Below are 24,961 nucleotides of genomic sequence, written 5' to 3' on the forward strand. Positions count from 1 at the left end.
TTTGGGCTTCCTTGCGGCCGGGCAGCGGCAGCAGGAGGCCGCCAGCGCCGCAGCCAAGGAGAAGCGCAGGAGTACCCAAAGGGAGAGCATCCCCCCGGATCAGGGAGGCTTCGGACCAGGGTGGCACGCATCCCTGTTTCAGTGCTGGGGACAGCGAGCGCCCGGGGCTCGGACACGGTGTTTCTCCTTACCCAAGAAGAAAGTTTTGGGGCCGTTCATACCACAGCAAGTTCATACTGCCGTCAAACTGAGCAGGCGTTCGAGCAAGGAACGGCTGCGTAACTCACTGTCATTGATTCAACAGAAAACAGTGAAACGGCCATACTTTAAATACATGAATAAAAGCCAGAGACGCTTGCCAGCGCACGAGCGGCCATTGGGGAATAGCATAACTAGGTCCTGAAGTGTCTGCGCGGTGTCGCTCGGGCGGCTGCCCTCCTGCTCTCGTTAGCCCGGGCAGCAGAGCGCCGGCACGTGGCAGCTCCTGCCACGCTGCCGTTTCCTCTGGTGGTGTCTGAAAGCAGCATGTCAGAGAGTTTTCCATCTCATAACAGTGAAATAGTACATAAGGGGAAGTTACCTTCTCATGAAAGACAGTCATGTTGCATTCAACTGCAGCATCACCCCCTCCACCCCATTCCCCCTGACCTAACATATTTCTGTTTTCCCAAGTGAAAATCTTTTGTGGGAGACTTTGCCTGTTCCCTCGGTGTGTGTATGGGTGTGGGTGTGGGTGTGTACCCAAATGTATGTATTGCATAGATGTAATACAAACTTGAGTTTATACGGGCATGTATAGAAATTTAATTTGTCTGAGTTCTATGGAAAACATTGTTATAATAAATACTTAAAAATTTGTGACTAGTACTAATTTTCTCTTCTGTCAACAATATATCACTAATAGCATGTCCAGACAAGTAAAACTTTGTAGTTGTGATAATACAGGACCCCAAAGATTCTGCATCTTTGGAAAAAGTGGATCCTTCCTTCAGATAACTGTGATCTGACACAAGTGTGATGAAGAAAGATGTGTATGATAAGATTCTTCTCCTAAAGAGATAACAGTTTGTCTAGATAAAGTCTAAGGAAGTTCCTGGAAACAGGAGATAAAAAGTGCAAATTGATCAAGAGGTGAAGTTAAATCCTGCTTCAGGTTATGGGATTTTGGAAGGGTTTTTTTTCCTAGGTTTTTTTTTAGTCTGTGAAACTGTGTGGAGCAAATTCACAGGAGAGATTTTGGAAAAGAAAAGAATGTAAAAATTTTCAAATATATAGTTTGGTATGGAAAACAACCGGAAATGAGCATGGAAGGAAGTTCTAAAGAACAGAGCAATAAAACTGGGTAGAACAAAAGGGTGAAGGGACTAGTGGAGGTAAATGTGAGCAGAGAAACAGAAGAACCAGCTTGCGTGGGACATCTCTGGTGCCCAGTGACTGCTCGCTATATTGCTCTGATTGGCATCTCTGCAGCACGTCACTTTTCCTTATTCAGGTACCTTCTGTTTTCCCTGTTGATTATTTGAAATTTTATTAAATCCAAAGAGTCCTGTATTTTTTTGCACCTTTTTTGCGCTCAGTGAAAGAACTACTGCAGATACATTAAAACTGCGTACTTTGGACAAGCTTTGACAGACAAGCATGAGGCGTGATTAACCAAAGTTTTAATCCTTGATAAAATACCAAGAGTATTTAGAATCTCTTTAGAGATTTAGAATACAGACCTTCTGTAACTGCTATTCCCTATATTATACTTAAATACATACCTTAAAAAGATTACAGAGGTGTGTATCCTTGTATACTAAGAAAATGAAATAAAATAGTAGGAAACTGATAACTAGCATTGGCACAGGGAAAAACTGAGAGACCACTGCATTATTCTGAGCCCTCTTCTGTCTTCTGGCATTTATGCCAGGTATGGCTAGAAAGCTGCTGGCGTTTGCTTGCTTTTGTATTCACGTGTGGAGCATCTGTTACAGTGACTTCATTTTGCTCTATACTGCTCTTTTGTGAAATGCCTGAGTTTTCTTCTGTGTTGATTGTTACGCTTTTTGCTTTTTGCTAGCAGGTAAAGTGACAGCCACCCAGACACAGTAAAGTCTGATTCATTGCTTTTACGGGATTTATGCAACATGCAGAGTTACTGTCTCGTCCCACCTCTAGGGGCAGCAGTCCACGCTGCTGCTCTAGTTGGGTTCTGGTGGCCCCTGAAACATGGAATATGGTGAATATTTACCTTTGTAATTGTTTATACTGCACATTAGCTCTAGAAAATTGGGTATTTAAAGGGACACTTCCTGAAATATTGAGTGTTTGAATAATTTTTAAATATGTTAGTGAACAGTTCTTAGGGAAAACAATTTATATGGTATGATTTAGTAAGTATTTCTTTGTTATCTGTCTTATTTATCTTATTTGATTTTGGAATCCACATACAGAATATTGACACAGTGCTGAAAGTTTCTGCCTTGCTTTCTTCATCTATCTTTACAAGTCCTTGCAGTTCATGGCTCCACAGACATTGCTTGCCCTCTCCCCACTTCATGGGCTGGTTTTCCTAAGAAGGGCTGCCTTGAAATGCGCTTGATTATTGTAGCTCATTGCCAATAATAAAACTGCTTCCCTATCAAATATGCCCTCATATCTCTCAGTTACTTGAATGGCCATTATTGTTGCTATGTTTTGGGACTTCTTTACAATCTGTTTAAAATTCAGAATTGTTCCTGAAATGCAGCATTTGCACTAGCTGAGCATGGCATATATCTTGAGGCCTTTAACAAAGTATATGTTTATACATCGTGGATCTCATTAGGAGTTTGCATTGGTTTTACATTTGTGTTGCTCCACTTGCTGTAGTGGACGTGGTGTGTTCTTACCCCAGCATATGTCAGGAGGGGGCCTGGGCTTCGTGTCTGAGCGCAGTGTCCGTGTGACTCTGCCTTGCTTCGGTCGTCTTTGGCAAGCCTCTTCGTGCAGCAGGATTTGGGCTGTGGCGTGAGGGCTGCTCCAAGGGCTTTTGGTAGTCACAATACAGTCCCAAATGCCGTGTGCCTGGTCCTAAGGAGCTGCTCACGGAGCACCAGGGAGACACAGCGTTAGGGGCTGGCTCCATCCGCGCGCTGACCGGGCCAGCTGGGTGATTGCCCAGCTACAGCCGTGTCCAGCTGGTGCTAATGGGGGTTACAGTCACCCAGCACCCTCTTTCGCCTTGAATCTGCATCTCGTCATATGTGTAGGTAAACTTCTACATGCACTTGCATATCTTAAATGAGATCTGGGGGTTCAAGCAAAAGAGGAAGAAAATGAAGCAAAGTGTGATTCATCTTATCAGAATACTTTTTCTTAAAGAAACAAAAGCAATCCCCTCCCCCACAGACTTTGAAGTTTGAGACTTTTCACAGGTTGATTTTGTTGCATGTTCTCGCACTCTGTTTTATATTTCAGTTATATATTAATCAGTAAAAGGAATTAAGAAATTATAATGACGTGACTTGGTAGTATTCCTGTAATATGCCTGTGTAAATAAAATAGCTTCAGGAGTGATGGTTCCCAAGCCGTTTCGGAAAGCTGAATGAAGAAGTACTGACTAATCAAATTCTTTCTTCATGTTTGCAGGCCACTTGTCACCACTGTAAGCTTTCAGGCGCAACTCCCTGTGTTTACAACCTGCAGACTGGCGCTGACCGTGTCAGAGGCACTTCAAAGCATACTTTAGTTGCTGAGAACAAATGCTGTTAGCTTTAAGTCCTGCAAAAATTCAAAGCTTTTGAACAGTTTCACTGCAGGACATTGGATAATATCTAATATTTTAGTATTAACATTTCAAAACTGGAAAGTTCTGGAGGGTTTAACTTTCTCTTGAGGTATTTCTAACTTATTATAATTTGTGAGGGAGTGAACAGCTTGGCAACAGAGGGGCTCTACAGCCATTAATGAAAAATCTAACAAAAGTTAAAGTTGTTTGTACATTCGAGGTCACATGGGGAATATTATATGACCCATGCTATTGCTGAAACAAGCTCACTCATCTCACTTGAAAAATTGCTGAAGGAACCAGACGTCAGCAAGATATGTCATCTTGGCTTTCCAGAAAGAAAGAAAAACTTTTCTGGATTTTGACAGAATGTTCAGACTTGAGGTTGGAGTTGATTTTAATACAGGGGACTTTTAATGTGATTTTTAATTTTTAATTTTTTAATATCTGACCTTAAATGATGGTTAAAAGAAAAATGGATATATTTTGTGACATCTTGTGCCTGGTGCTGATTAGAAGCATTTTAAAGTTCATATTTTCATACTAGTTTGGGGAAAAAGTAAGCTTGTTTTGCTTTGAATTTCTGCTGCACAGTGTCTGTCCTAGTCTGTCACAATATAAAGTTTGCTTGAGAAACTGGAAAATTATTCTTCCAGAATAATAGTAACAGATGGTTGAGGGGTGTTAGCAAACAGTACTCAGTATATTTATTAATGCAGCTCCTCTTTGTAAGTGACATTGTAAGTGCCTTTTGCAGTCAGCAAAAAATGTTCAGGACATTTTATCCCCCATTGCAGATGTTTTTATTAGGCAGATCTTACAATGATAAGGGTCAGTGTAAGTGCTTAGATGGATTCCTACCAAGAGAGAGAGTCTATCTTTTCAGATACTGTTTAGCAATTTACTAGTAAGTATGATTGCCCAGTAAAAATCATAGGTAATTTGGTCAGTTAATGAAGACCTTTCTGATTTATGCTGATGCAACTAAAAGCAGAAAAATTATTTGTGACTTCGGGTAGAAATGTTAGAAAGCTAACTGGCCTTGCTGCATGACCTGTACCTTTTATAGATTGCACAGCAGAATGTATTGAGATTGATAGCTAATTACTACATCGCAACATTTATTTTGGGGGTATTTTTCTTAGTAGACTTGTCAAGATAAGAGCAGCATTTTAAGTTTTTCTCCATTATAAATATAGTTTCAGATGGCTTAAATAAAGTTGACACGCTACTGTGCTGCAGGTGCCCTCTTCATGCTTCTAAATACTGAGGGTTTAAAAGCACCATGAATAAATTTCTGATCATATCTGTTCGGGTTGTGTGTGTGCATATACATGCCTGGGCACATGCTTACACACATGCTTATGCTGTAGTGGTTGTTTGAGCAGCAAGGAGCAGAAGTACCATACATCTCCTCAGCACCATCTCCCCTTATCCCGAGGGACCTGTTAGTAACAAAATTTACACTGTGAATGTACAGGAATAAAAATCTTAACAGAATAACCACGGACACTATTTTCTTAACATGCCTGGAGGTCACCTTCAGCATACCAGTATCTGAAGAAGTTTGGACTTTGTCCTTCTCTTTGTTTTCTTCCCGTATGTTCCTGTTTCAATTACTGCTCAGTAATGAAATACTCTATTTTGCAGACAAAAAGCCCAAAGCCATCCCAGAGCCCACAGCCCACTTTGGGTGATCAGACAGAGCATCTCTCCGAAGCATCTGCTGACTCCTTAGAAGCCATGTCTGAGGGCGACTCTCCAACCCCGTTCTCTCGGGGCAGCCGCACGCGAGCAAGCCTTCCCGTAGTGAGGTCGGCCAACCAAACGAAGGAGAGATCGCTGGGTAAGACCCTGGTTCAGACCTTCTCCACTACCCTCTTTGCCTATGTTTTTGCTGTGTGTGCTCTGCATTTAAAATAATAGTTTTAAAATCGTTTGCAGTTAAAAAATACGAACTTTGGTAGCACGTTATTTTTAATGTCAGGTTATTCTTTGGAAATGAGCTCAGTATGGGGTACTGGCTAACTTGGCAGAATGGTGAAATTATTTCCATAAGATCTGAAAGTGTGCTAGAAACTTGATAGACAGGCAGAAAGTTGTGGATCCTAACATGAAATACTGATGAGCAGTTAAAACCCAATATTGCAAAGACTTTTTACCAAGACTGCATACTGTGTGGCAGTGAAAACACTACGCTTAATACTTGCACCCTTATTTTCAGGCGGGAGATGCAGTCTGTTTCACTTTGTCATCTCTTCAAGGCTAGTCCTAGTTGGAAGTAATCTAAAGATGATATTGCCTGATAGGTCCAGATCTTAGTGAAAAGATTTAGTATTTGCATCTTTGTACCTTTAAAGGCAGAGGATTTGAATGGACATGGTGACTGAAGTGCCCTTTACTTGGGGGCAGTGCCCTTACATCTGTGATGTGACACAGCTGATATAGTAATACAGGTGCAGCTGCTCTTCTTGCTGCCCTCAGACGCTGCCTACAGTTTTCCCGTATCTGAGGGTTGAATTAAGTGCAGTTTTAAACTAGAGCTCCTTTTGTGATGGTAGATTTTGTCTTGGAGATTCTGTTCACAGCTGATTGATAGTACAAGTAAAGACTGTTTTTTTGAGGAAAGACACCAGAGGGCAGTTAAACTGCTGTGAGTAGACAGCATAACTTGCATATGGATTGCTGAGGAAGGCATTTTTTTTTCTCAGAGGTAATAAACTGAAATGTTGCTTTCCTGTAGACTCTCATCTCCCAACATACAGAGTGACATAAACTGAAGGCTGGGCTGTAAATCATACCATGCTCATAAACTTAGCATAGTGGTTTACTTATTCTTCAGCAATCTAGGACAGTTTCTGTCAAGAGTATTTGGATATCTGACAAACACAAGAAATGAGAAAGAAAAAGGGGCTGGAATGGGTCCCCTGAAGCAGCAGGTGCCAGGAAGAAGGGAGCTGAGCTCTGCCCATAGCCGTTTGCCAAGGGGTGCTGGTGGGCTCCCACAGCTCCTGACTGCCCATTGGGTTTGAGTGGGGAGGTCACTGATACGTCAGGCTCTTCGGGGGGAAATTTTGAAAACTCCAACCTGGACAATACATTTTCCTTTAGAGCTGTTTTTTTTTATGAACAAATTTGCAGCACAGGTATAGTTATTATGCATGCAGAGAATTCCTCTCTGCCTGTATGTCAGTGCTGTCAGGGAGTCCTCTGCATGGCTTATTTCACCAAGGTTTTCTGGAAAACATATATTTGCTCCAACATTATGTAAAGTAGATGAGGACTTTGCAGGTCCCTGCATGACTCTCATGTGAGACTCATGGCGTGGATGTCCGGTAGCAGTCAGCACTGCATATTCAGCGGTCAGACGTGACGTGTGCATGGGTGCCTGCCCCCAGACCACGCAGGGTAGCTCAGCTCTGAAATTCTGCTTCAGATGTGAGCTGAGAACTGATAAACAACATTTGGAGTGCTTTTCATCGACATCAAAGGGAGTGGCCTGCTGCGCACTGTTATTTTGTTCTGTGAAAGCTGAGTTAGAAGCAGCTTTCTTACGGTCAGTGTATACATCTGAAATAAATACAACAGTCCTGCTTCTAAAAAAAAGGACTGTAGGCTTAAGCGCTAATCACTAATAATAAACCTACCAATAAGAACATAAGAATGGTCATAATGGATTAGCTGGAGGGTCTGCTGGCCCTTGTCCTGTCTCCAGCAGGGATCATAAGCAGCAATTCTAGGAAGGAGTAAGAACAGGGTAGCACATACATGTGATACTTCCGCCGGGTACTCTCCCAGCCTCAAGCTATCTTTGGCTTAGGGATTTCCTGGTTACAGTTTCTGTCTATATAATAACTCTCAAGAGATGTCTCCTCCAGGTATTTGTTCAGTCTCCCTTTGAACCCATGTAAATTTTTTGCATGTGCAACACTGCAGCCGTGACTTTGGCAGCAAGTTTTGTTGGTTTACTGCCCAACCATCCTTTTTTTTTTTCCCCCTCTTTGTTTTGTATTTGCTTATCTACCCTAACTTCTTGTCATGCCCCTTGTGTTGGAAGTGACAGCAAACCTTAGATCCCTACCCACTGCCCCAGGCCAGCTCTGATTTTGTAGGCCTCTTGCGTTTCCCCCAAGTCATCTCTTCTCCAGGCAGAAAAGTGCTGCTGTACATGCTTGCTCCTCTCCCAGAAACCATCCTGCACATCTGATTACCATTGCTGCCCTTCTTTGAACTTTTACCAGTTCTCCTATATCCTTTTGCTGAGAGGAGAGGACCAGAACTGTCAGCTCTCTCTGTTAAGGACCCCAATCTTAAATCCTTCTTCAGGACCTGTTCCATATATTGAAATGTGGTGTCCGGGTCCTAGCAGAGGCCTGTCAAGTGAAGATGTGCCATTTTATTTAACGACCATAATTTCAGCCCCTGCAAGGCAAATGCCCTTCCCAACTCAGTCTGTCTTTCATATACGAAAGAAAAGAGTATGGCTCATACCCAGCATAAATGGGCAAAATGCAGAAAAAGGATAAATAGGAAACAATGTGATATGAAGCATTTGAAAATTTTTAGATTTGAGACTAGAGCAAAAGAAGGCTTTTCCTCCTTGTATTGCAGGAGAGGTCGCAGCTGCGTGTATGCCTGAGGTTCCCTTTGTTACTAGGGATCATCGTGCTAACCAAACAGGCAGTAATATATTGCCATCACCCTACCAGATTTTGTTTCCAAGTTTTTTCAGAAACTATTAATGGCAAATATTTTGTTTTTAAAGATAATCTAAAACTGTTTTAATTTATTTTATCAATTTTAAATTATTGTTCTTCTATGTATTTCTTTTACAGTAATGTCTTTATCAGTCCTTTCTGTGCTAACATTGTTATTAGCAGTGTTTTGAAATTAAGGATAGTAACAAAATTAAAAGTGAACAGTAACTAGAAATAGCCCCCCAAAGTAACAAACCTAGAGCAGTGATCCTGGTACACAGCACACAGTATAACCCTGAAAAAATTCTGTGGAAGTTTCATTTTCTGGCCATAGATGCCAACTCTGCAAAGAAATTTCTGTATGCAAATAAATCTTTTTGCACAGTCAAGAATACAGTCAAGAATACAGTCCATTTTACTGCTGAGGCTCTTTGCAGAAGTGTGATGCTGTCAGGATTGTTTTTATTCCCAGAGGGGCAAGGGAGTGTTATTTTTAAAAAAACAGGAAAATGTTTATAACTTAAATTTTCAAAGCTCTGTGAAAATATTTCTATTCACATGGCTATATGCATGCTATTTATAATCACCTCCTTTTCCTTCTCTGTTGATTTTTTAATTTAATCTAATTTAAATACAAATTATGTTTTGTTTCTCAGCCAACATATTTTCACTGAGGAAAATTACCAATTTCTGTGAATTTTTATTAATTTTGCATTTATTATATCAATGTTGTAATTTTTAAAAACTGATATTTTCTTTTTGAGAGATTCTCATTCCTCCCTCAGTTCATATTTTACTAAGTCCACATGAGTCAGTCTGTTTTTGAATTGTGGTCTGAATTAACATGGAGCCTTAGAAGGAATAGTGGTAATGCATTTTGGCTACCCACGGATCATGTTTTTGTCAGTTAGGACTAGTATAGTATGATGGGGCTTTCTGACATGCCGGGTTATTTCATGCCATGTGGAGTCGACCCAGAAAACAGTGATCCCGTCCTGGGTCCATTTAAAATTTCCACCTCGGCTTTTGAAATGAAACTCTTCCTTGGCTAAGAGGTCCATCAGAAGTTGGCACTTGTCTCATCAATCTGCAGCCTGCGGACAAAGGGAGGTATTAAAATAAATTAATTCACTGTGCAAGAGAAAATTAAATGTATTTTAAAATATCCATTTGAAAGCTGGGATTTTTTCCAGGTTGATAACTGTGGGAAAAAGATTATCTAGCAAAACTGTCGGAACGAGAATCAGCTGCAACCTGGACAGTGCTCAAAAGCTTTCACCGAGCTTCGCTTGCAATTTGCCTGGCGGCAGCGGAGCCCGAGGAGCTGGCAGCCACGTCGCGCAGCCCTCCAGACCCCGCGGCCAGCCGGCTGCGCTGCCGCTCGCGGGGCTGCCGCTCCGGGACCTCCACGGAGAAACCAAGGCTCGCAGATATTTGTGGCGAATTGTCACAAACTGGGGGCCTGCTCCACGATGAGGGCAGGTGCTGCGAGGTCGGGCTGCTTCCCGAGAGCTGTCCCAGCCCAACGGCGCGCTGGCATTGCCATCGCCTCCCTCGTCCCTGCGGCAGCAACAGCTGCGGGTGCTCCTGTAGGACCGGGCTGCGTATGCAGGGTTACATTAAGGAAAAATATGGTGTAAGGGGGGATTTCCACAAACATGCAACAACTTGGAGTTGCACATTCACTGAGGAGGACGGAGAGTGCTGGGCTTTACTGGGAGATTTGTGGGCTGCAGATGCCTTCTCGCAGTGCTGGGGGTCTTAAACAAGCAGGGAATATTTTAAATATTAATGTTAGCCTCCCCCCCAACCCGTCCCTGCCAAGTTTCAGCAGGCACAAATTTTAGTGTTTAATTAGTTTGCTGCTACCTTCTATGGAAATGCTTTTAATGATTATAATAATAACAAATATTAGTAATGGTTATAATCATAACATCTTTTGTAGCATTTCTTACAGGTGCTTCTCACAGCCCTTGAAAAAGAGATCCAGTGTCATAGTTATCATTTTACACACAGGGCAACTTTCGCACAGAGAGGGCAAGTGACTTAGGGGATAGCTGTGACTCAAAGATAGAAATAATTCTGTATATGTGTGCAATGTGCTATAAGACTTGTATAGAAAAATATGAACATTAAGGGTAGACTTATATTGGTGGTAATTAATTGTTATTTAGTATTTATGAGCTGGAAATTAAAATAGACATGTTAAATCAGGCAGAAAATGTATGAGTTATCATAGATTTTAGGAAAGCAGCCCCTGATTTGTTAGCGGTGCTGCTCCCCTCCTGGGATTCCTTCGGGCATGATTGCAAGCCTAATAAAGCCAGCAGGATCTTCAATTTAATTCATGGGAGACGAACTCCCCTGGGAACTGCATTTCAAGTTAAGGCTGAGTGCAGTTTTAATGTATTCAGTCATCTTAAAGAAATTTTCCCTCTCCTCTCTTTCTACAGTGTATGCAAAGCAGCCAACATGCAAAAAAGTTCATGTAAATATTTGCTGTCATGGTCAGATATATTGAAGTAAGAAAAACAGCCTGAAACAGCTAGTTCCAATTATTAAATTGAAACACAAATCCTAGGAAATTAAAATATCATAAGATAGCAGTCTATTCCTGTTCATCTTTTCTAGAATTTATCTTCTTTCACATTTCTTTAAATTATAGCTGAAGTTTTTGGACTTGAGAAAAAAAAAATTCTTACCTGAAATATTTTGCAGCAAAAAAGCAAAAGAAGGTAAACAATCATCTCGACATATCATGGTGCTGAGAAGTTTTTCTCTTTCATTTATTGTCCCTACATGTTTTTGTGAGAGACAGCTATAGGGAAGGGTGAAATGTGGGCCTTCCCAGGCGCTCGTATTTATTGTTTACCTACCACATTCTTCCTTCTGTAAGTCTGTCAGAGAATGTCTTGTGTGAACCTGAAAAAAAAATTTCCAAGAAGCACGGTCTTATTTAGTACATACTGTCTTCAACAGAAGCGCATTCTGTCTGCCACTAAAAAGGCTGATAAGCAGTATTTATTAGACTTTGTGTCACACTGGAGCTGAATTTGACTCCTGTACAACAGGCTATCAATGTGGGTCGATGGGTCATTGCAGTGATACTGGAGTAAAAGGTGTGAAATAAGCTAAATAAAAGCATTGGCTATGCAAGTCTGTACCTGTTAGTGTTTTATCTGTTAAACATTTTCTGAATGCAATCTTTATTATTTATATTATTTTATATTATATTAATTATATAAAAGGATTCCAACTAAAAGTGGGACCTTAATGTTTTGGATAAGAGGCATAGTAAAAAAATACCCCTATCACTGGACTCTGCAACAAAAATAAACCAGGATGAAAAGTGATAATGATAAAAGGGGAGGTAGACTAATTAGGGTCCGAACTCATAAACTGAATGAACTTATATCAATGTGGCAGTGGCTCCTCTCTTTATGTCGAATTATGCATGCACAGAAGGTGAAAGGTATTCTTCCTGCACTACCATCACTGCCTATTCAAACTGAGCACCCGCAGTTTGGACTTTCAGCATTTGATGTCTGCTGGAAGAGGGATTAGGCAGCTGGAATAGTTTATACAGGCCAAACTGCCATTCCCTGTATCTTCCAGCAGAAAGGCAGGAGCCCATTAGAGCTGTCTCATGGGTCATATCTGGTCCAGGAGCTATCACTTGGGCACATTTGATTTAAGTTTCATGTTAGGTAAAATTTGTAAGCTAATAGACCAAGTTAGGTGAAAAACTGACCCTTCTATTTCCACGAGGGCATAGTGTTCCCTAAGAAAAATAGTTTAGGTACCGGTGCATTGCAATTCGGTGCATTGCAAGAGATGCAAGATTTTGACCAAGCAGAAAAGTGTAGTGCCCATCCCTCCACTCAGTGTGTTTAGGATCCGTGTTCTGCAGCCTACTGCTCACAGCAGGTGCCTGAATGAGGACAGCTCTAGGTTTTACTCTTTGCTCCCAATACTGTTTATGAATGTAGGTAGTGATTTGAATACATAGTCATTTTATAGAGCTGGGCCTGAATTCTTTTTTTTTCTCAAAGTATTGTCTCTCTGCTATCATGTAAGGCTGCCTCTTGTTTTGTCCTCATTCTCTCTCTCTCTCTTGCATTTTTGGCTATAAAGTAGCCCAAATTAAACAGAATAAGAGGATAATCACTGCATCAGAGGCTTGTTGACAGCCTGCTGATTAGGGTGTACTCTCTTGGGATGTGGAGGCAATGTCTGAGCCATCTCATGACAGGACCCCTCCTGGATAAATGTTTTAGCTGCTCAGCAGTCTCATTAAAGATGGGCACTTGGTACCGTTTCATCTACCCAATTACCTTTTGTGATGAATAAACTGGCTCTGGGGGTGAGGGAAGAGCAGTGGATGTTGTTTACCTTGGCTTTGGCAAGACCTTTCACAGTCTCTCATAACATCCTTGTAGCCACAGTGGGGAGATACAGTATGGATGGGTAGCCTACAGGGTGGGTGAAAACTGAATGGACTGTCAGATTCAAAGGGTAGTGGTTAATGGTTCAAAGTCTAACTGCCACATGGTTTTGAATGGTCCTCCTCAGGGGTAGATTGTGGGGCCAGTGCTTTTCAACATCGAAAACCTGGCTGATGGGGTGGAACGTGCTGTCATCCAGTTCGCAGGTGACACCAGCTCTGGGGCAGCTTTTGATGTGCTGGAGGGTCGGCCTGCCATCCAGAGGGACCCCAGTGATTTCCTATAGTAAATATAGAGAATTTGGAAGATGCAGCAAAATCATGAAATCATATATGGACTATGACTAAAAAGTATTAAAATGGCCAAATTCCACCCTTGGTCACATCACTTCCACATAGTTTAGTACCAAATCCAAGGGTTTATAAAAAAGGGAGTCATCACTCAAATCATATATGCATGTGATGCAGCTAATTTATATTGGAAAGAAATAAAATTGGATAGGATCTCTCTTGTGTTTATTCAAGAGAAAGAACACATATTCCAGGAAACTTACTTGATATTTTCTTGTTTTTTATGATTGCCCCTTTAAAAGCCATGAACAAAAATGTCCCTATATAAATATTTGCTTACAGTGTCCATAAACACTTAACGTGCCTACATAGTCTTTGGCAGACACATCCTCTGAAGTTGTACTACCCTACTTACTAGCTTTGGCTGGGAGCTAGTGGGCCATGGCTTACTGGCTTCTCCACAGGTTGGGGGGCTCAATTTCTGGTGGGCAAGAGCAGCAGGGCTGTGAGAGCCCATGTAGGAATGTCCTGCGCCTATTCAAGTGTAGCACTCTGATTTTACAATACTAACTTGTTTGGTGAGTGTGAACTGAAGCAAATGCTACATTGCAGAGCCTACAAAACCTCTGAAAAATAGCTCTGGGACTCATGAACTTTCTAGTTCATCTCACTGAGTTGTTCAGCTGTCATTTTTTTATGTTTTGTCATTAAGCATCATAGGCTTTTTCTGGTCTTGCAAGTTTACTGGCATAGTTTTGTCAGAGGAGTGAAAAAGTCATCTTGCTGGTCAGTCAAGCTATTCTGGCAAGAGCAAGGGTGTAGATGCAATTACTGTCCAAAGGTCATCCTGCCAGAACATCGTACTCCACCTGGGGAACTGAGTTAAACTAAGCTGTTTCCCCCAAACTCTCTAGATGATAAAAGTAACTGTCAGCACTTGATGGACTTGTGGACATAGATATATGGACAAAAATAGTGTCTTTTGGCACTAGGCTCTTTGATAGGTTTTATCTGCAATCAGATATGACAAATACCAGTCTTTCTCTAGGCAAAAAAGTTGTTCATTGACTTTTTCTTTTTTGCTTTTTGCTCTAAGCCAGCTAAAGTGTATCCATTTGTAGAAAGGTACTAATATTTGAGTGACAAGGAGAATAAAAATATTTATTTCTCATAACACTTTGGTAAAAATTATATGGAACTACTGAATTTTTCATGTCTTTTTTTCATTAGGTAACAAATCTATTGTAGAATTACAGTAAGTCCCAGTAAATAGCAGACAAGGATGAAATAGCAGTATGGAGAAGTACTGGACTGAATTCATAACTTAATACCTTGAGCAAAACTCTTCAGGCTATTCTGGAAGAAAATTATATTAAATATGTAGTTGTTTTTATTTCATGACACACATCTGCTTGTTGATTTGCTTAGTCCTTGAAGAAAGCTAAGAATATTTATAGACACTTTCTGAATGTGGAGGACAGATTATCAGCAGGGAGTAGCTAATGGAAACTAGTATGAGAGCTTCAGGCTAGAAATACCACAAAGATCATGGCAGTGACCTCAGACTAGTTGAAAATGTGTGTGGTGAAACAGGAGAGACAAGTCTTGAGGGTGTGGAAAGTAAGAACTGCATACTGAGGAATTTCCTCCACACTGCAAGAGATGTTACTGTAATAAGGCAGACATATGCATAACTCCTGCAGGATTCGGTGGTAAGGACACCAACCATCTTATCTCTGTTTATCTGATAATGTGTGGGAAGAACAACATGGGCCTCTGCCCTTCTTAACAATCTTATATATTACAATTATGTCAAATAAAAATCAAAGAAAATTGGAAAGATTTTGACATATTAGTAAAAAAAAAAAAGTAATTGTAAACTGGATTTTGAGAAAGAGCTTGACAGTCTTTATTGTGATTCCCTCTGGATCATCCTGAAGTATTTCAGCAAAAATAGTTATCATCAAGACTTTAAAAATTATCATAAGACTTTAAGATTGATGCAAGTCTGAACTAATGATTCAACATAAATACGAGGAACAAACAAGGATTCATTTTCTCGTTTTTACTCTTTGGCATTAGAGCCAATGACTCAGTGGCAGTATACTAGAAGATCAAGCTAAACCAGCATGTAGAGACAAAGACTGTCCATTATCTCAAATAGATAGGGTTAACTGATGGTTAGGTAAAGAGTAAAACAAATCTAATGACAACCTTACCAACTCATAATATTATTTTATTATTTCATTTACTTTATAAAATCTAACTCAGCTTGATTTTTGGCAGTTCTTACTGTATTTCTGTATTTCCTCACCTTTAAGCTATACAACTTTCTTTGCTAATTTATCTAATTTTCCACTCCTTATATATCCTCTGCTAAGTCCTGATAACATATTTTTGAGGTTATTATTCACCCAACAGGGTGTGGAAGCCTCCTGTACATATTTTTCTCTTTATTTTTGGTTATACCTAGCTTTGCACCTTTGATTTAAAAAAATCCCAAAGCTGCCTATGCATCCAGTCTTTGATTGCTTTAGTGCAACTTGCTTTACTAATTATCTGAAATTTTCCACTTGGACACGCAATTTACAGAGGAGAGTGGCTGGGTCAGAAGAGAAGAGCTGTGCCTTCTTCATGCCGGTGATTTCTGGTTCTGTGGGAAGATTTCAATGCTATAACATGTACTTAAGACTAATACAGATATTGTTACTCATCAATTAATACTTCTGTCCAGAGGGAAGACAATGGAATAAGGCATTACTAAATGCCTTACTAAATTACTAAATATCAGGAAGATTTTCAGTGCAGAAACACGCAAGATGTCCAGTCTGCACAGTGGTTTAGTGAATTTCTTGTGGCTTCACAGGAAGGAAACTCATAAACTCCAGTTTAAGCTTTTACTCTGCTTTCTTTCATAACACAGAGAAGTTACTTAACTCCTCTGCCTCAGTTTTCTCTTTCTCACTATAAGAGTACTAGTGTTTTCCCATTTAAAATTCATAATGTAAAAGAGAATTAACTAATATTTGTAAAGGTAATGGAAGATGATGTAATCATAACTCATTTGTGATTTATCAGATATTTAACTTCTTTTCATCACTGTTGTGTGATTCATGTTTTTCTCTCTTAAATAACCAGTTTGTAAGGATACTTTATGTTCTGTAAATAAGACTAGGTTGTAATTAAAGCTTTTCTAAGCATCTCTGAACTGTCTTTCAGCTGCCTGGCACTGGGTTTAAGTGTTAACAATATAACCGCCATAACATGGTGTTTAGTCAGAGTTAGGTCAGTACTGTATATTAGATTGAGGTGCTGAGAGACCTCAGCTGATACACGTACAAGGGGCGGTGTCACGCTGCCTGCGTGACTTTGGCTTTTGTCATAAGAAGTAGACCTTCAGCAGTTGCAACTAATGAGTTATGATCTTACTGGAATGGGTGCTGCGTGGGGCTGTTTTGGTTGCATAGCTCCCTGCTCTAAAGCCAGCATGGACCCCGTGAGTTCGGGCATCTCTGTACGGTTCGCCATGTAGACATTTCCTCAGCTGCCAGGTGGGTTTTACAGCCCTTGCTGCAACACTAGCAGCTGTATCTGAGCTGAGCACCTTCGCTCAGGAATGTCTATGTGAGCTCTAGTCACCGCACAGGCAGTCCTCGAAGCTGTCCTAGCAGAACTGAAGGTGCAGGGTTAAGCTGGTGTGTGGCTACTCTGAGCACCTTCTAAACTTGGCTCTGATGGGTTCAGCTTGTGTTTGAGGCGCTGGCTATGTAAATTGTTTTAATATTGTGTCTTTCATTACACTGTGCTGCTTTGCATATAGACCAGCCCTGAGAGAAAAGATGGACTGTTTTGCAAGTCCTTCTTAACTGAACCTTTGTAAAGGAAAGAGCAGAAAGTCATTTGAAAGAGCTCTGTATGCAGGGAAGGAAAGGGCGATCATGTGGTGTGTTCACATGATCATCAGAAGATCTGGATTTTATGCATGTAAAACTTTCTTTGAACGTGTCCTTTCACCTCTTGAGTGTTTAATTTCCCCTACTATTAAATATACTTTTCAGTTGACAGGAATCATGTGAAGCAATTTGTAAAGAGGTTTAAGTTTCTAAGGTATGGCTTACACATCAATGTTTTCTCCTATAGCTTGTGATTAGTGCTGTGGTCTGTTGCCCATACGGTGAAGATAGATCAGAAATTTCAGAGGTATTTCTGAAGCTAAGTTATACTAGTATAAAGAATGAGAAAGCTTAACTTTACATTTTGTCATGTAATTGTAGAAAAGCCTTGGGCTGGCAGTATCTGGGAGCACCTAGAAATGGTAGCTGTGGTATCGTCTGACTCGGACTTTCAGATGGGTTGCACGGTGTCGTTTCATCACTCATGCTGATGTTAACTGTCTTCTTGTATGTTACAGGCCAGTTTGTTTTGGGTTTTATAGAACTCAGCACAATCTTCGTGTTTCAAGTAGATCCACAGTGACAGAAGAGTAAATGCAAGAGGAACTTTAGGATACATGGAAACATTAACATCCGTTTTGTTAGATTGCTTTCCAACAGCTGTGCTGGCAAATATGCTTTTGCCCTACCAAATGCTGTACCAGGGTTAGATTCTATTTCTTCTTGCTTTAATTCTCCAGGAGGATGATTTCTTAGCTTGCAGTAAGAGATACCCCTGAGCTACCACTACTTCCATGACATTGAGCATTTGGGTATTGCCACTGTTCTGAGTTTCAGCCTAACAATATGTGTGAAAAGCAGTAATGTCACTGACTTAAAATAATGGATTTTAAAGCCTCTCTATACTGTCATGCTGAAACAGGATTTCTCAGAATGAGCAGTTAGTTCTGTCAAATAGGAAATGCCCTAAAGCATTGCTATATCATAATACAGATCAGACAACTCTATAGGAAAGGCAGTAGTTTTTTAAAAAGGCATGTGATTTAAGGGGAGAAAAAAGAATTTATTATTCCTTTGAAAATGTCTTTTACCCCTACAGTAAGTTTGTGGCCAAAACATTTCTCTGATTTGTATGTAAAGTCTCTCTATTTTAAGATATGATCATTCCGGATAACATGCACATTTAGTTTGAAAATCAAAGGCCAAAGACAACTCTAATTTAGTTTTGGATCAATAGTTTATGGAAGTATTTGGGGACAGGCAAAGTCTAGACTATTCTGGAATAATTCAGACTTGTGAATGGGGAAGCTTTTTCAACTCTGCCATTTTTGTGATAATGGTTCCACCAGCTCAATACTCAGAATGTTTTCAGTGGCCTGAAACTCAAAACCAGCATTTTATACATTCTGTGATTACTTTTAAACTAAGCAGAAAAAATAATCACACACACCTGCAAAGCTCACATGAAGTCTGTATTTTTAGCCAAAAAATAGTTTTTTGCCATTTACTCCAAGAAAGTTTCCGGAAGGTTCATTGAAGGTTCATACAGAAGGTTCCTTATGTTGTTCCTAAGTTGAAAGCTATCATCAAAAGTGAATAAACTTATTCACCTCTTATAACAGTGAATTAAGAACAATCATTAAAAACACGTGTACTTAAATATTTTCTGAAATATAGCTAGTTTCTGAAATCCAAAGAATGTTTAACTGCATAGAATATTTGAATGGGCACTAACGAGCCATTTGTATCTAGAAAAGCATAAAGAAATAAATGGTATCTCAAATTAAAATGAAAGAATAGTCTAATAGCTCATGAAATATTGGCATCAAAAAAAAAATTTTCAGAAAAATTCTCCTGAACCTTTGAAATAAAGCTAGTGACTTTTCAGTCTGAAAAAGAATTTTCAGCCAAAGGAAAATGCAGGTTTGCAGTAGGATTCATAAAGAATCTGACTGCAATTGTAAGGAGAGAAAAAGTATCAGCTCTTGATAATACTAGGAAAATGATGTTAACAGCTCCACTTTATAAAAGCAACCTAATATTGAATAATGGGTAGGTAATGTTGAGTAGTCTGCTTAGTATTCATAAAAATTAACATCATCTTCCTTCCCTAGGTCCAAGCACAATTGTCTACCCACTGATTGTAGGAACATCTGCCTAAGTATGTGTTCATTTCTCTGTAGCAATTATTGACAACATAGTGACAAAAATACTAAAGACTAAGGGGAAAGAGAGCTCATCCTAGATTAAAATGTCTTCTGTTCTTTTTGCTTATTTTCTTTGTATTCTAGTACCTTAGCTTTTCCCATTGCCTTTGCTCAGCGTTTGTATCTCAGGTCTATAACCTCCCCATCCCATTGCTGATGACTTTGGAGTGATAATCACTGAGTCACCATCCAAGTTTTGTAACTTGCTGCTTGCTTACAGCTGATGGTCACAGCACTGAAGAACTTGTGTTCCCAGCCTTCCTGGTTATACTGGCCATGAGAGAACAGCATATGGTGCACCCACACTGTAATTATTGTGGTGAATTCAGTTTGTGTGAAGTACTCTGCCTAGTTTTAGCCTAGCCATGTGGGTTATTGGTGGACACAAAGGCCTGGCAACACAGAACTCTGCTTGGGCTCCAAAGCCTGTATGAAGATTTAGTGAAGACTTTAGCAGTTAGTTTATTCTGAATGCTGTGCTTCTGCCATTACATCTGTAGCAGCATCCAAACTGGCTGATGTAAAACCGTCCTGCTTGTATCTACGTAAGCTGCAGTGAATTCAGTATAGAAGTTTCCATAATCACCAGTTCTTGAATAGCTCTGATATTCTGTTCCTCCTCCAAATACCTTCCAATGGCTAGATAGCTTTCGAGCCATTTACAAAATATTTAGCTGTAAATCTCAGTTAGCTGGTTACAGCCTTCAGTGTATATATATTTTTTTTTCTGCATTTTTTCCTTCCATTTCATTCTGGGCTGTTAAGCTTCTGCAATGTGTAAGAGCTGCAATTTTAGTGTCTTTTGACACTAAAGACCTGGCTTGTGTGTTGAAAGGAGCTAAATCATGTGGCTGTCCTTCTCGCTCAGGCTGAGGCTCCAACCACAGCAGAAGCTCTACCTGCTCTGTCTTTTGCAGAAAGCAAGGGAGTAGAGGTGTTCCCTCCTAGCACAGTGCAGTGCTGTATAAAGATACCTGAGATAATTCAGAAAGAGAACAGTGTGCTCTAAACTATCAGTGCTTAGTCAGGACGTGTGCCATGGATATGGACTAGATACCTAGGCTCAGCTGGACTTATTAGTGCTTATTTACTAACAGGAAAATTAGCACCTGCCTTGTGCAGGTCCTACTGAGCCTTCTCACCAGCACGTGAGTGATCCTCATGAGGAGACCTTTAGGTGGTCTGTAGAAGCCAGAGTTATTCAACCCTGTCAGATCCAATATGACTTCTGCTGCCCACTGAGGTGGGTCTGGATCACACTCCTCAGTGCTTCAAGTCCTGGGAGGGCTTCGTAGCTTGCTATGGTGCAGGACTGGGCTGTAGCAAAGCTAATGAGTTGCCCTGAAGCGTACAGGAAGGTCCATTGTAGTACAGATACCTGCTGGTGACGCAGGAGTCAGCGTAGCCCTGACAGGGCCAACACAGGCATGGTGGAAGCGGAGGCCTCGCTGAATCCACAGTCTGCATTTTCCATGTTTTTCCATTATCCAGGATCTCACAGCCTCTCATCCCCTGAAAATAGAATTAGCTATATCAGAATGATCTTCTTTTTGTCTTTAATGTAGAAGAATGTCCACGTTTTTCAATTCAGCATCTAAGATTACTGATGTTTCTCCCTGAGTGCTAGGGATGACTATTAACACTGCTCTGAAACTGGAAGGATCTGAAATTGCTCTCCCTTGTGTGTGAGATCTCAGTTTTACTCCTGTTAGGAGTTTCACTTAGGGCTTTATACATTACACTGCCAGCAAATTGAATTGTGAATACAAAATTGTGCGTGCTAAAATTGAAAGCTGTTCTTTTGTGTTTTGTTAGGTAAGCAAGGGACTAAAATACAAAATTTATATTTAAGGGAAACTAGCTGATATAAGAGGATGAATTTTTTCCTCAATAGCTTTAGAAAAACACCTTATGATTTACCAGCACCTTCCACTATAGACCAGACTTTGTCTGAGGTTTTCCATTAGCCTTCTTAAGATAAACTTTTGATTTATCTAACTGAAGAACAGTAAAAATAGGGTTCTCAACAAAGTGCAGTACTGGAACAAGCATATTTATTAAAGTACAACTATATCAATGTTCTGCGCTCCTTTTTTATATTCTAATATTGTTTTGAAAAAGGAAAATTTTGTATGGCTTATAAGTAAGGAGTGTGAGCTCCCTTTTATTTACTTAGTGTGGTCTCAATCTGTGTTCCATATGGATTTTGGAGCTCAGATCAGTGCTGTGCACTTAAAAATATGTAATTTGCTATTATATTTTGCTTGTAGGTGTTTTATATCTTCAGTATGGAGATGAAACAAAGCAGTTGAGGATGCCAAATGAAATCACAAGCACAGACACAATTCGTGCCCTTTTTGTAAGTGCCTTCCCCCAGCAGCTGACAATGAAAATGCTGGAATCACCTAGTGTGGCCATTTACATCAAGGACGAGAGCAGAAACATATACTATGAATTGTGTGATGTGAGGTAAGTAAAAATGGAATTACAGCTGTTGGGTTTGGGGTTTCTTTTTTGTAGTGTATTAATGGAATAAAAAGGAGTGGGGTCGATAAGTATCTAATAGATAGTGGCTTGATACATAAAGGCATGTTCAGTGGTATTTGAATAATATAGGAGGTTTGGCTTGTCATTGCCTCAAGCTATAGGTGCTACATCTGTTGCACAAATCATAGATGAATGGTGTACCTTGTTGAAATATTCATATAATACATGCAGGTACACATATTTAATATTTTATTGAATTTTAACTGAGATGTAAATATTTAAAATACTAAACACAAAATAAACATTTACAGAAAAAATGGTCTTTTTCCCTGCTGGCAGAGCAAAGCCTGATCTGTGTGAGCCTGAAGTTACAGATATGAGTGTTACTGGTGTCCTTGTAACAGTGCCAATTATCCACCATCTAACACTGCCAACAATCTCATACAGATCTGGGACTGGTGACCGCTGCTGCACCACTTCCACCACCTTCCTAATTTATGTCAGGATGCAGCAACTGATTGCAGACACTTTCCTTCATTCAGAGCTTGGTCAACAAATGATCTGGCTAACATCTGGGTGCATCTCTCTGTCCTTTGTTTTGTGGGATTGCACTGCTTAATTAACCATGTTGCTTCAATCCTGATGTCTCTGTTCTTAAAGTAGAAGGATCAGGTTCTCAGGGCTCCAGAAAGTCCCAAATCATGCAGCACCTCAGGCACACCTCAGGCATGTTATCCTCTATAAAACTGTGCAGGCAAATATGGGAGGCTCTTGTGCTCTCCTTTTTGTAAGGAGTTACATGATAGAATGGCAGAGTAGTGTAAGAGGATGAAGGAGAAAAAAGAAAAGGTGTTTCCTCTCAGCCAGTTGACCACTTTTGTGTGGAAGTGATGTGAACAGAAGTGTACTTTCCACTGCTGCCCTGTTTCTTGTAGAGGTCCCTTTGCTCAATGCTTCTCCTTATCACACTGTAGTTGAAGGGAAGAACAAGTTGAAGCTTTTCCGGTCTTGCAACTTCAAGCTCCCTCATCCTTCTGTCTGGTCTTTTGGTCAACACTGTGCCCCCCTTTCTCTCTTTGGTTCTGCTTTCCTCACACTGTATCCAGTGTCTTGTCATCAGCCATGCCTACATTAAGGCCTGTCTGATTTTTTGCATCATCATTCATCATGTGCCTACATTCAACTTTTTTATACATCAAACATACAATTCACTAGATCAAATCAAGTGATTAAGTGAAGGTAGGGGTTACAACTTTGTTGCTGCTTCCCTTATTGCTAACCATCATCTAGCCCATGAGCTCGCTCTCTCCCTTTATCCCTCAATCTTTCCCTGATTTTCACATGGCCAGTTTATGCCTTCATCTCCTCCCTGCAACCAAGAATGTAGGTGCTGATTATCTTTATACCACACCACCAACTATCTTTTTTTCCCCCTTGTTCGCATTACAGACATCACTGCCAACCTCAGGCCTGGCTTGCTCCCAGCATCTGCTTCCTCTGCTCCTATAGCTGTATTGTGATTTTTTCTAGAAATGGTCTACAAGATTGAGCTGACTTCTTCTGTAACATAATTCCTTCCTCCAGTTCTGCCACCCTCCTAGCTAAAGGAACCTCAGCAATTGCAGCTTAATGGAGTCCAAAGCCTGCAGTACCAGCTGTGTTTTCATCACCTTTGACTGATTTTCACAGCCCGTTCTCCATTTCTCTGTTTCTTATTCTTCACAAGATCTTGCCAGTGTCTCCACTTAGAAAACAGATGAAAAGAAGTACAATTTTTCAATCCCTTGCTTGCCAACTCTTCCCTGGTGTTTCCATCCATAGATGTTTTGGTCAGATCTTTTAAGCTCACCACCTCCTCTTGAGGCTGCCTCATGCTCCTTTTTGCCTCCCATCCCCTACTTTTTCTTTTCGTTAACTTATTGCTCTATTATTGCTCCTGTCCTTACATTGCAAACATGTTTCTGTGCCTCCCAACAAAACTCCCTGCACACAGCTTATATTCCCAGCTTCCACCCCATCACTTTCCTCTCTTGCACTGTACAATCACTTTGACAGTCATCTGGAGTTTTACTCTTCTAACCCTGTTCTAGACCCATTTCCAACCTCTTCTCAAGGGTCCTCTTCTCAAACAATCATTTTCTGTTGCATTTTTTTTCAGGGTTCTGTCCTCATTCTCCTTCTCTGTCTGTATCTGTGTCTTCCTCATCTTACCCCTAAACATTAGTTGAATTATAGTATCTACCTGAGTGACTTTCCCATTTATTTTTCTATCCCTCCTATCTGACCCCTGAAATCTGAGCAATCTAAAATTTCAGCAATTTTAAATACAGATTTCTGCATTCACCTTTTGAGCTGGTTGTGATTCATCCTATAAAATTGTCTGATAAGTCGTACATATGAGAGAACCTATCTCAGTTCTTGATGTCTACCCTGTTAATGTCTGTAGCTGGAGGACATGGATCCTACCTCTTCTGTCCAAGCTAAAATCTTGATCTTCTCTTCTAACATAGTCTCATGGACCATTAGTTTCAACTCAGCTTGTGTTCTCCTTCATTAGGCCATCACACTCCCTCCACACCCCACCTTTTTTTAAATTACTGGGAAAAAGGCACTATCTTGCTAATTAAGTCCATAATCTGGTTATTATCCTAAACCTCTTTCAGGGCTCTGCATCTGGAGTAGATTTCAGATTTTTTCTGCATAACATCCCTCCAATGCAACTTTTTCCTTTCCCACCACATAGCTAAAACACTCAGCTAATTCATCAGCATTTTAATAGCAACTGCTGCAACATTTTTTTCTCTGAACTTGACACAGGTGATCTTGTTTACTCTTACCCATTCAAATGAAGCAACAAAGATCATTCTCTTTGTTTGACAAGCAGAGATGTATTTTTTTTCATTTGTCCTCTGGCTGTATTGTCTCTAGCTCATTAAATATAAACTACTTGTCTTCACTATGAGGAGCCCCTCCAAGCCCACTTCAGCCCTACTTTTCTTTTCTTGTTCAGTACCAAGTGCCATCTGCTTCCACTTAGCTCATAATGCTAACCTTCATTGTACATGTCTTTAATTTGTAAACAAGTGCCTCCACGCTCTCTCCCAGGAAGCCCTCTAACACACTTGGAAGGAGTCCTCCACAAACATCTGCAAAGCCACTGCATCGCTCTCCTTCCAGTCCCGCGCTCCCGC

At 40.4% G+C, this 24,961-nt stretch overlaps 1 protein-coding gene across 6 annotated transcripts in view; it reads left to right on the plus strand.

The window, feature by feature from the left end:
* Window positions 1-24,961, plus strand: part of KIAA1217 (KIAA1217 ortholog) — a 387,375-nt gene that overhangs the window by 283,053 nt on the left and 79,361 nt on the right. For 5 of the 6 annotated variants that reach the window (XM_067291790.1, XM_067291789.1, XM_067291788.1 and 2 more), the window contains 2 exons: window positions 5,402-5,597; window positions 21,554-21,752. In XM_067291790.1, the coding sequence (XP_067147891.1) occupies window positions 5,402-5,597; window positions 21,554-21,752 (395 nt within the window). Of the gene's footprint in view, window positions 1-5,401; window positions 5,598-21,553; window positions 21,753-24,961 lie in introns of those variants that run through there. The other variant, XM_067291793.1, reaches the window with a different exon arrangement.

This window comes from Apteryx mantelli, chromosome 2, assembly GCF_036417845.1.
Source record: "Apteryx mantelli isolate bAptMan1 chromosome 2, bAptMan1.hap1, whole genome shotgun sequence".
In the NCBI taxonomy this organism is placed as follows: Eukaryota; Metazoa; Chordata; class Aves; order Apterygiformes; family Apterygidae; genus Apteryx; species Apteryx mantelli.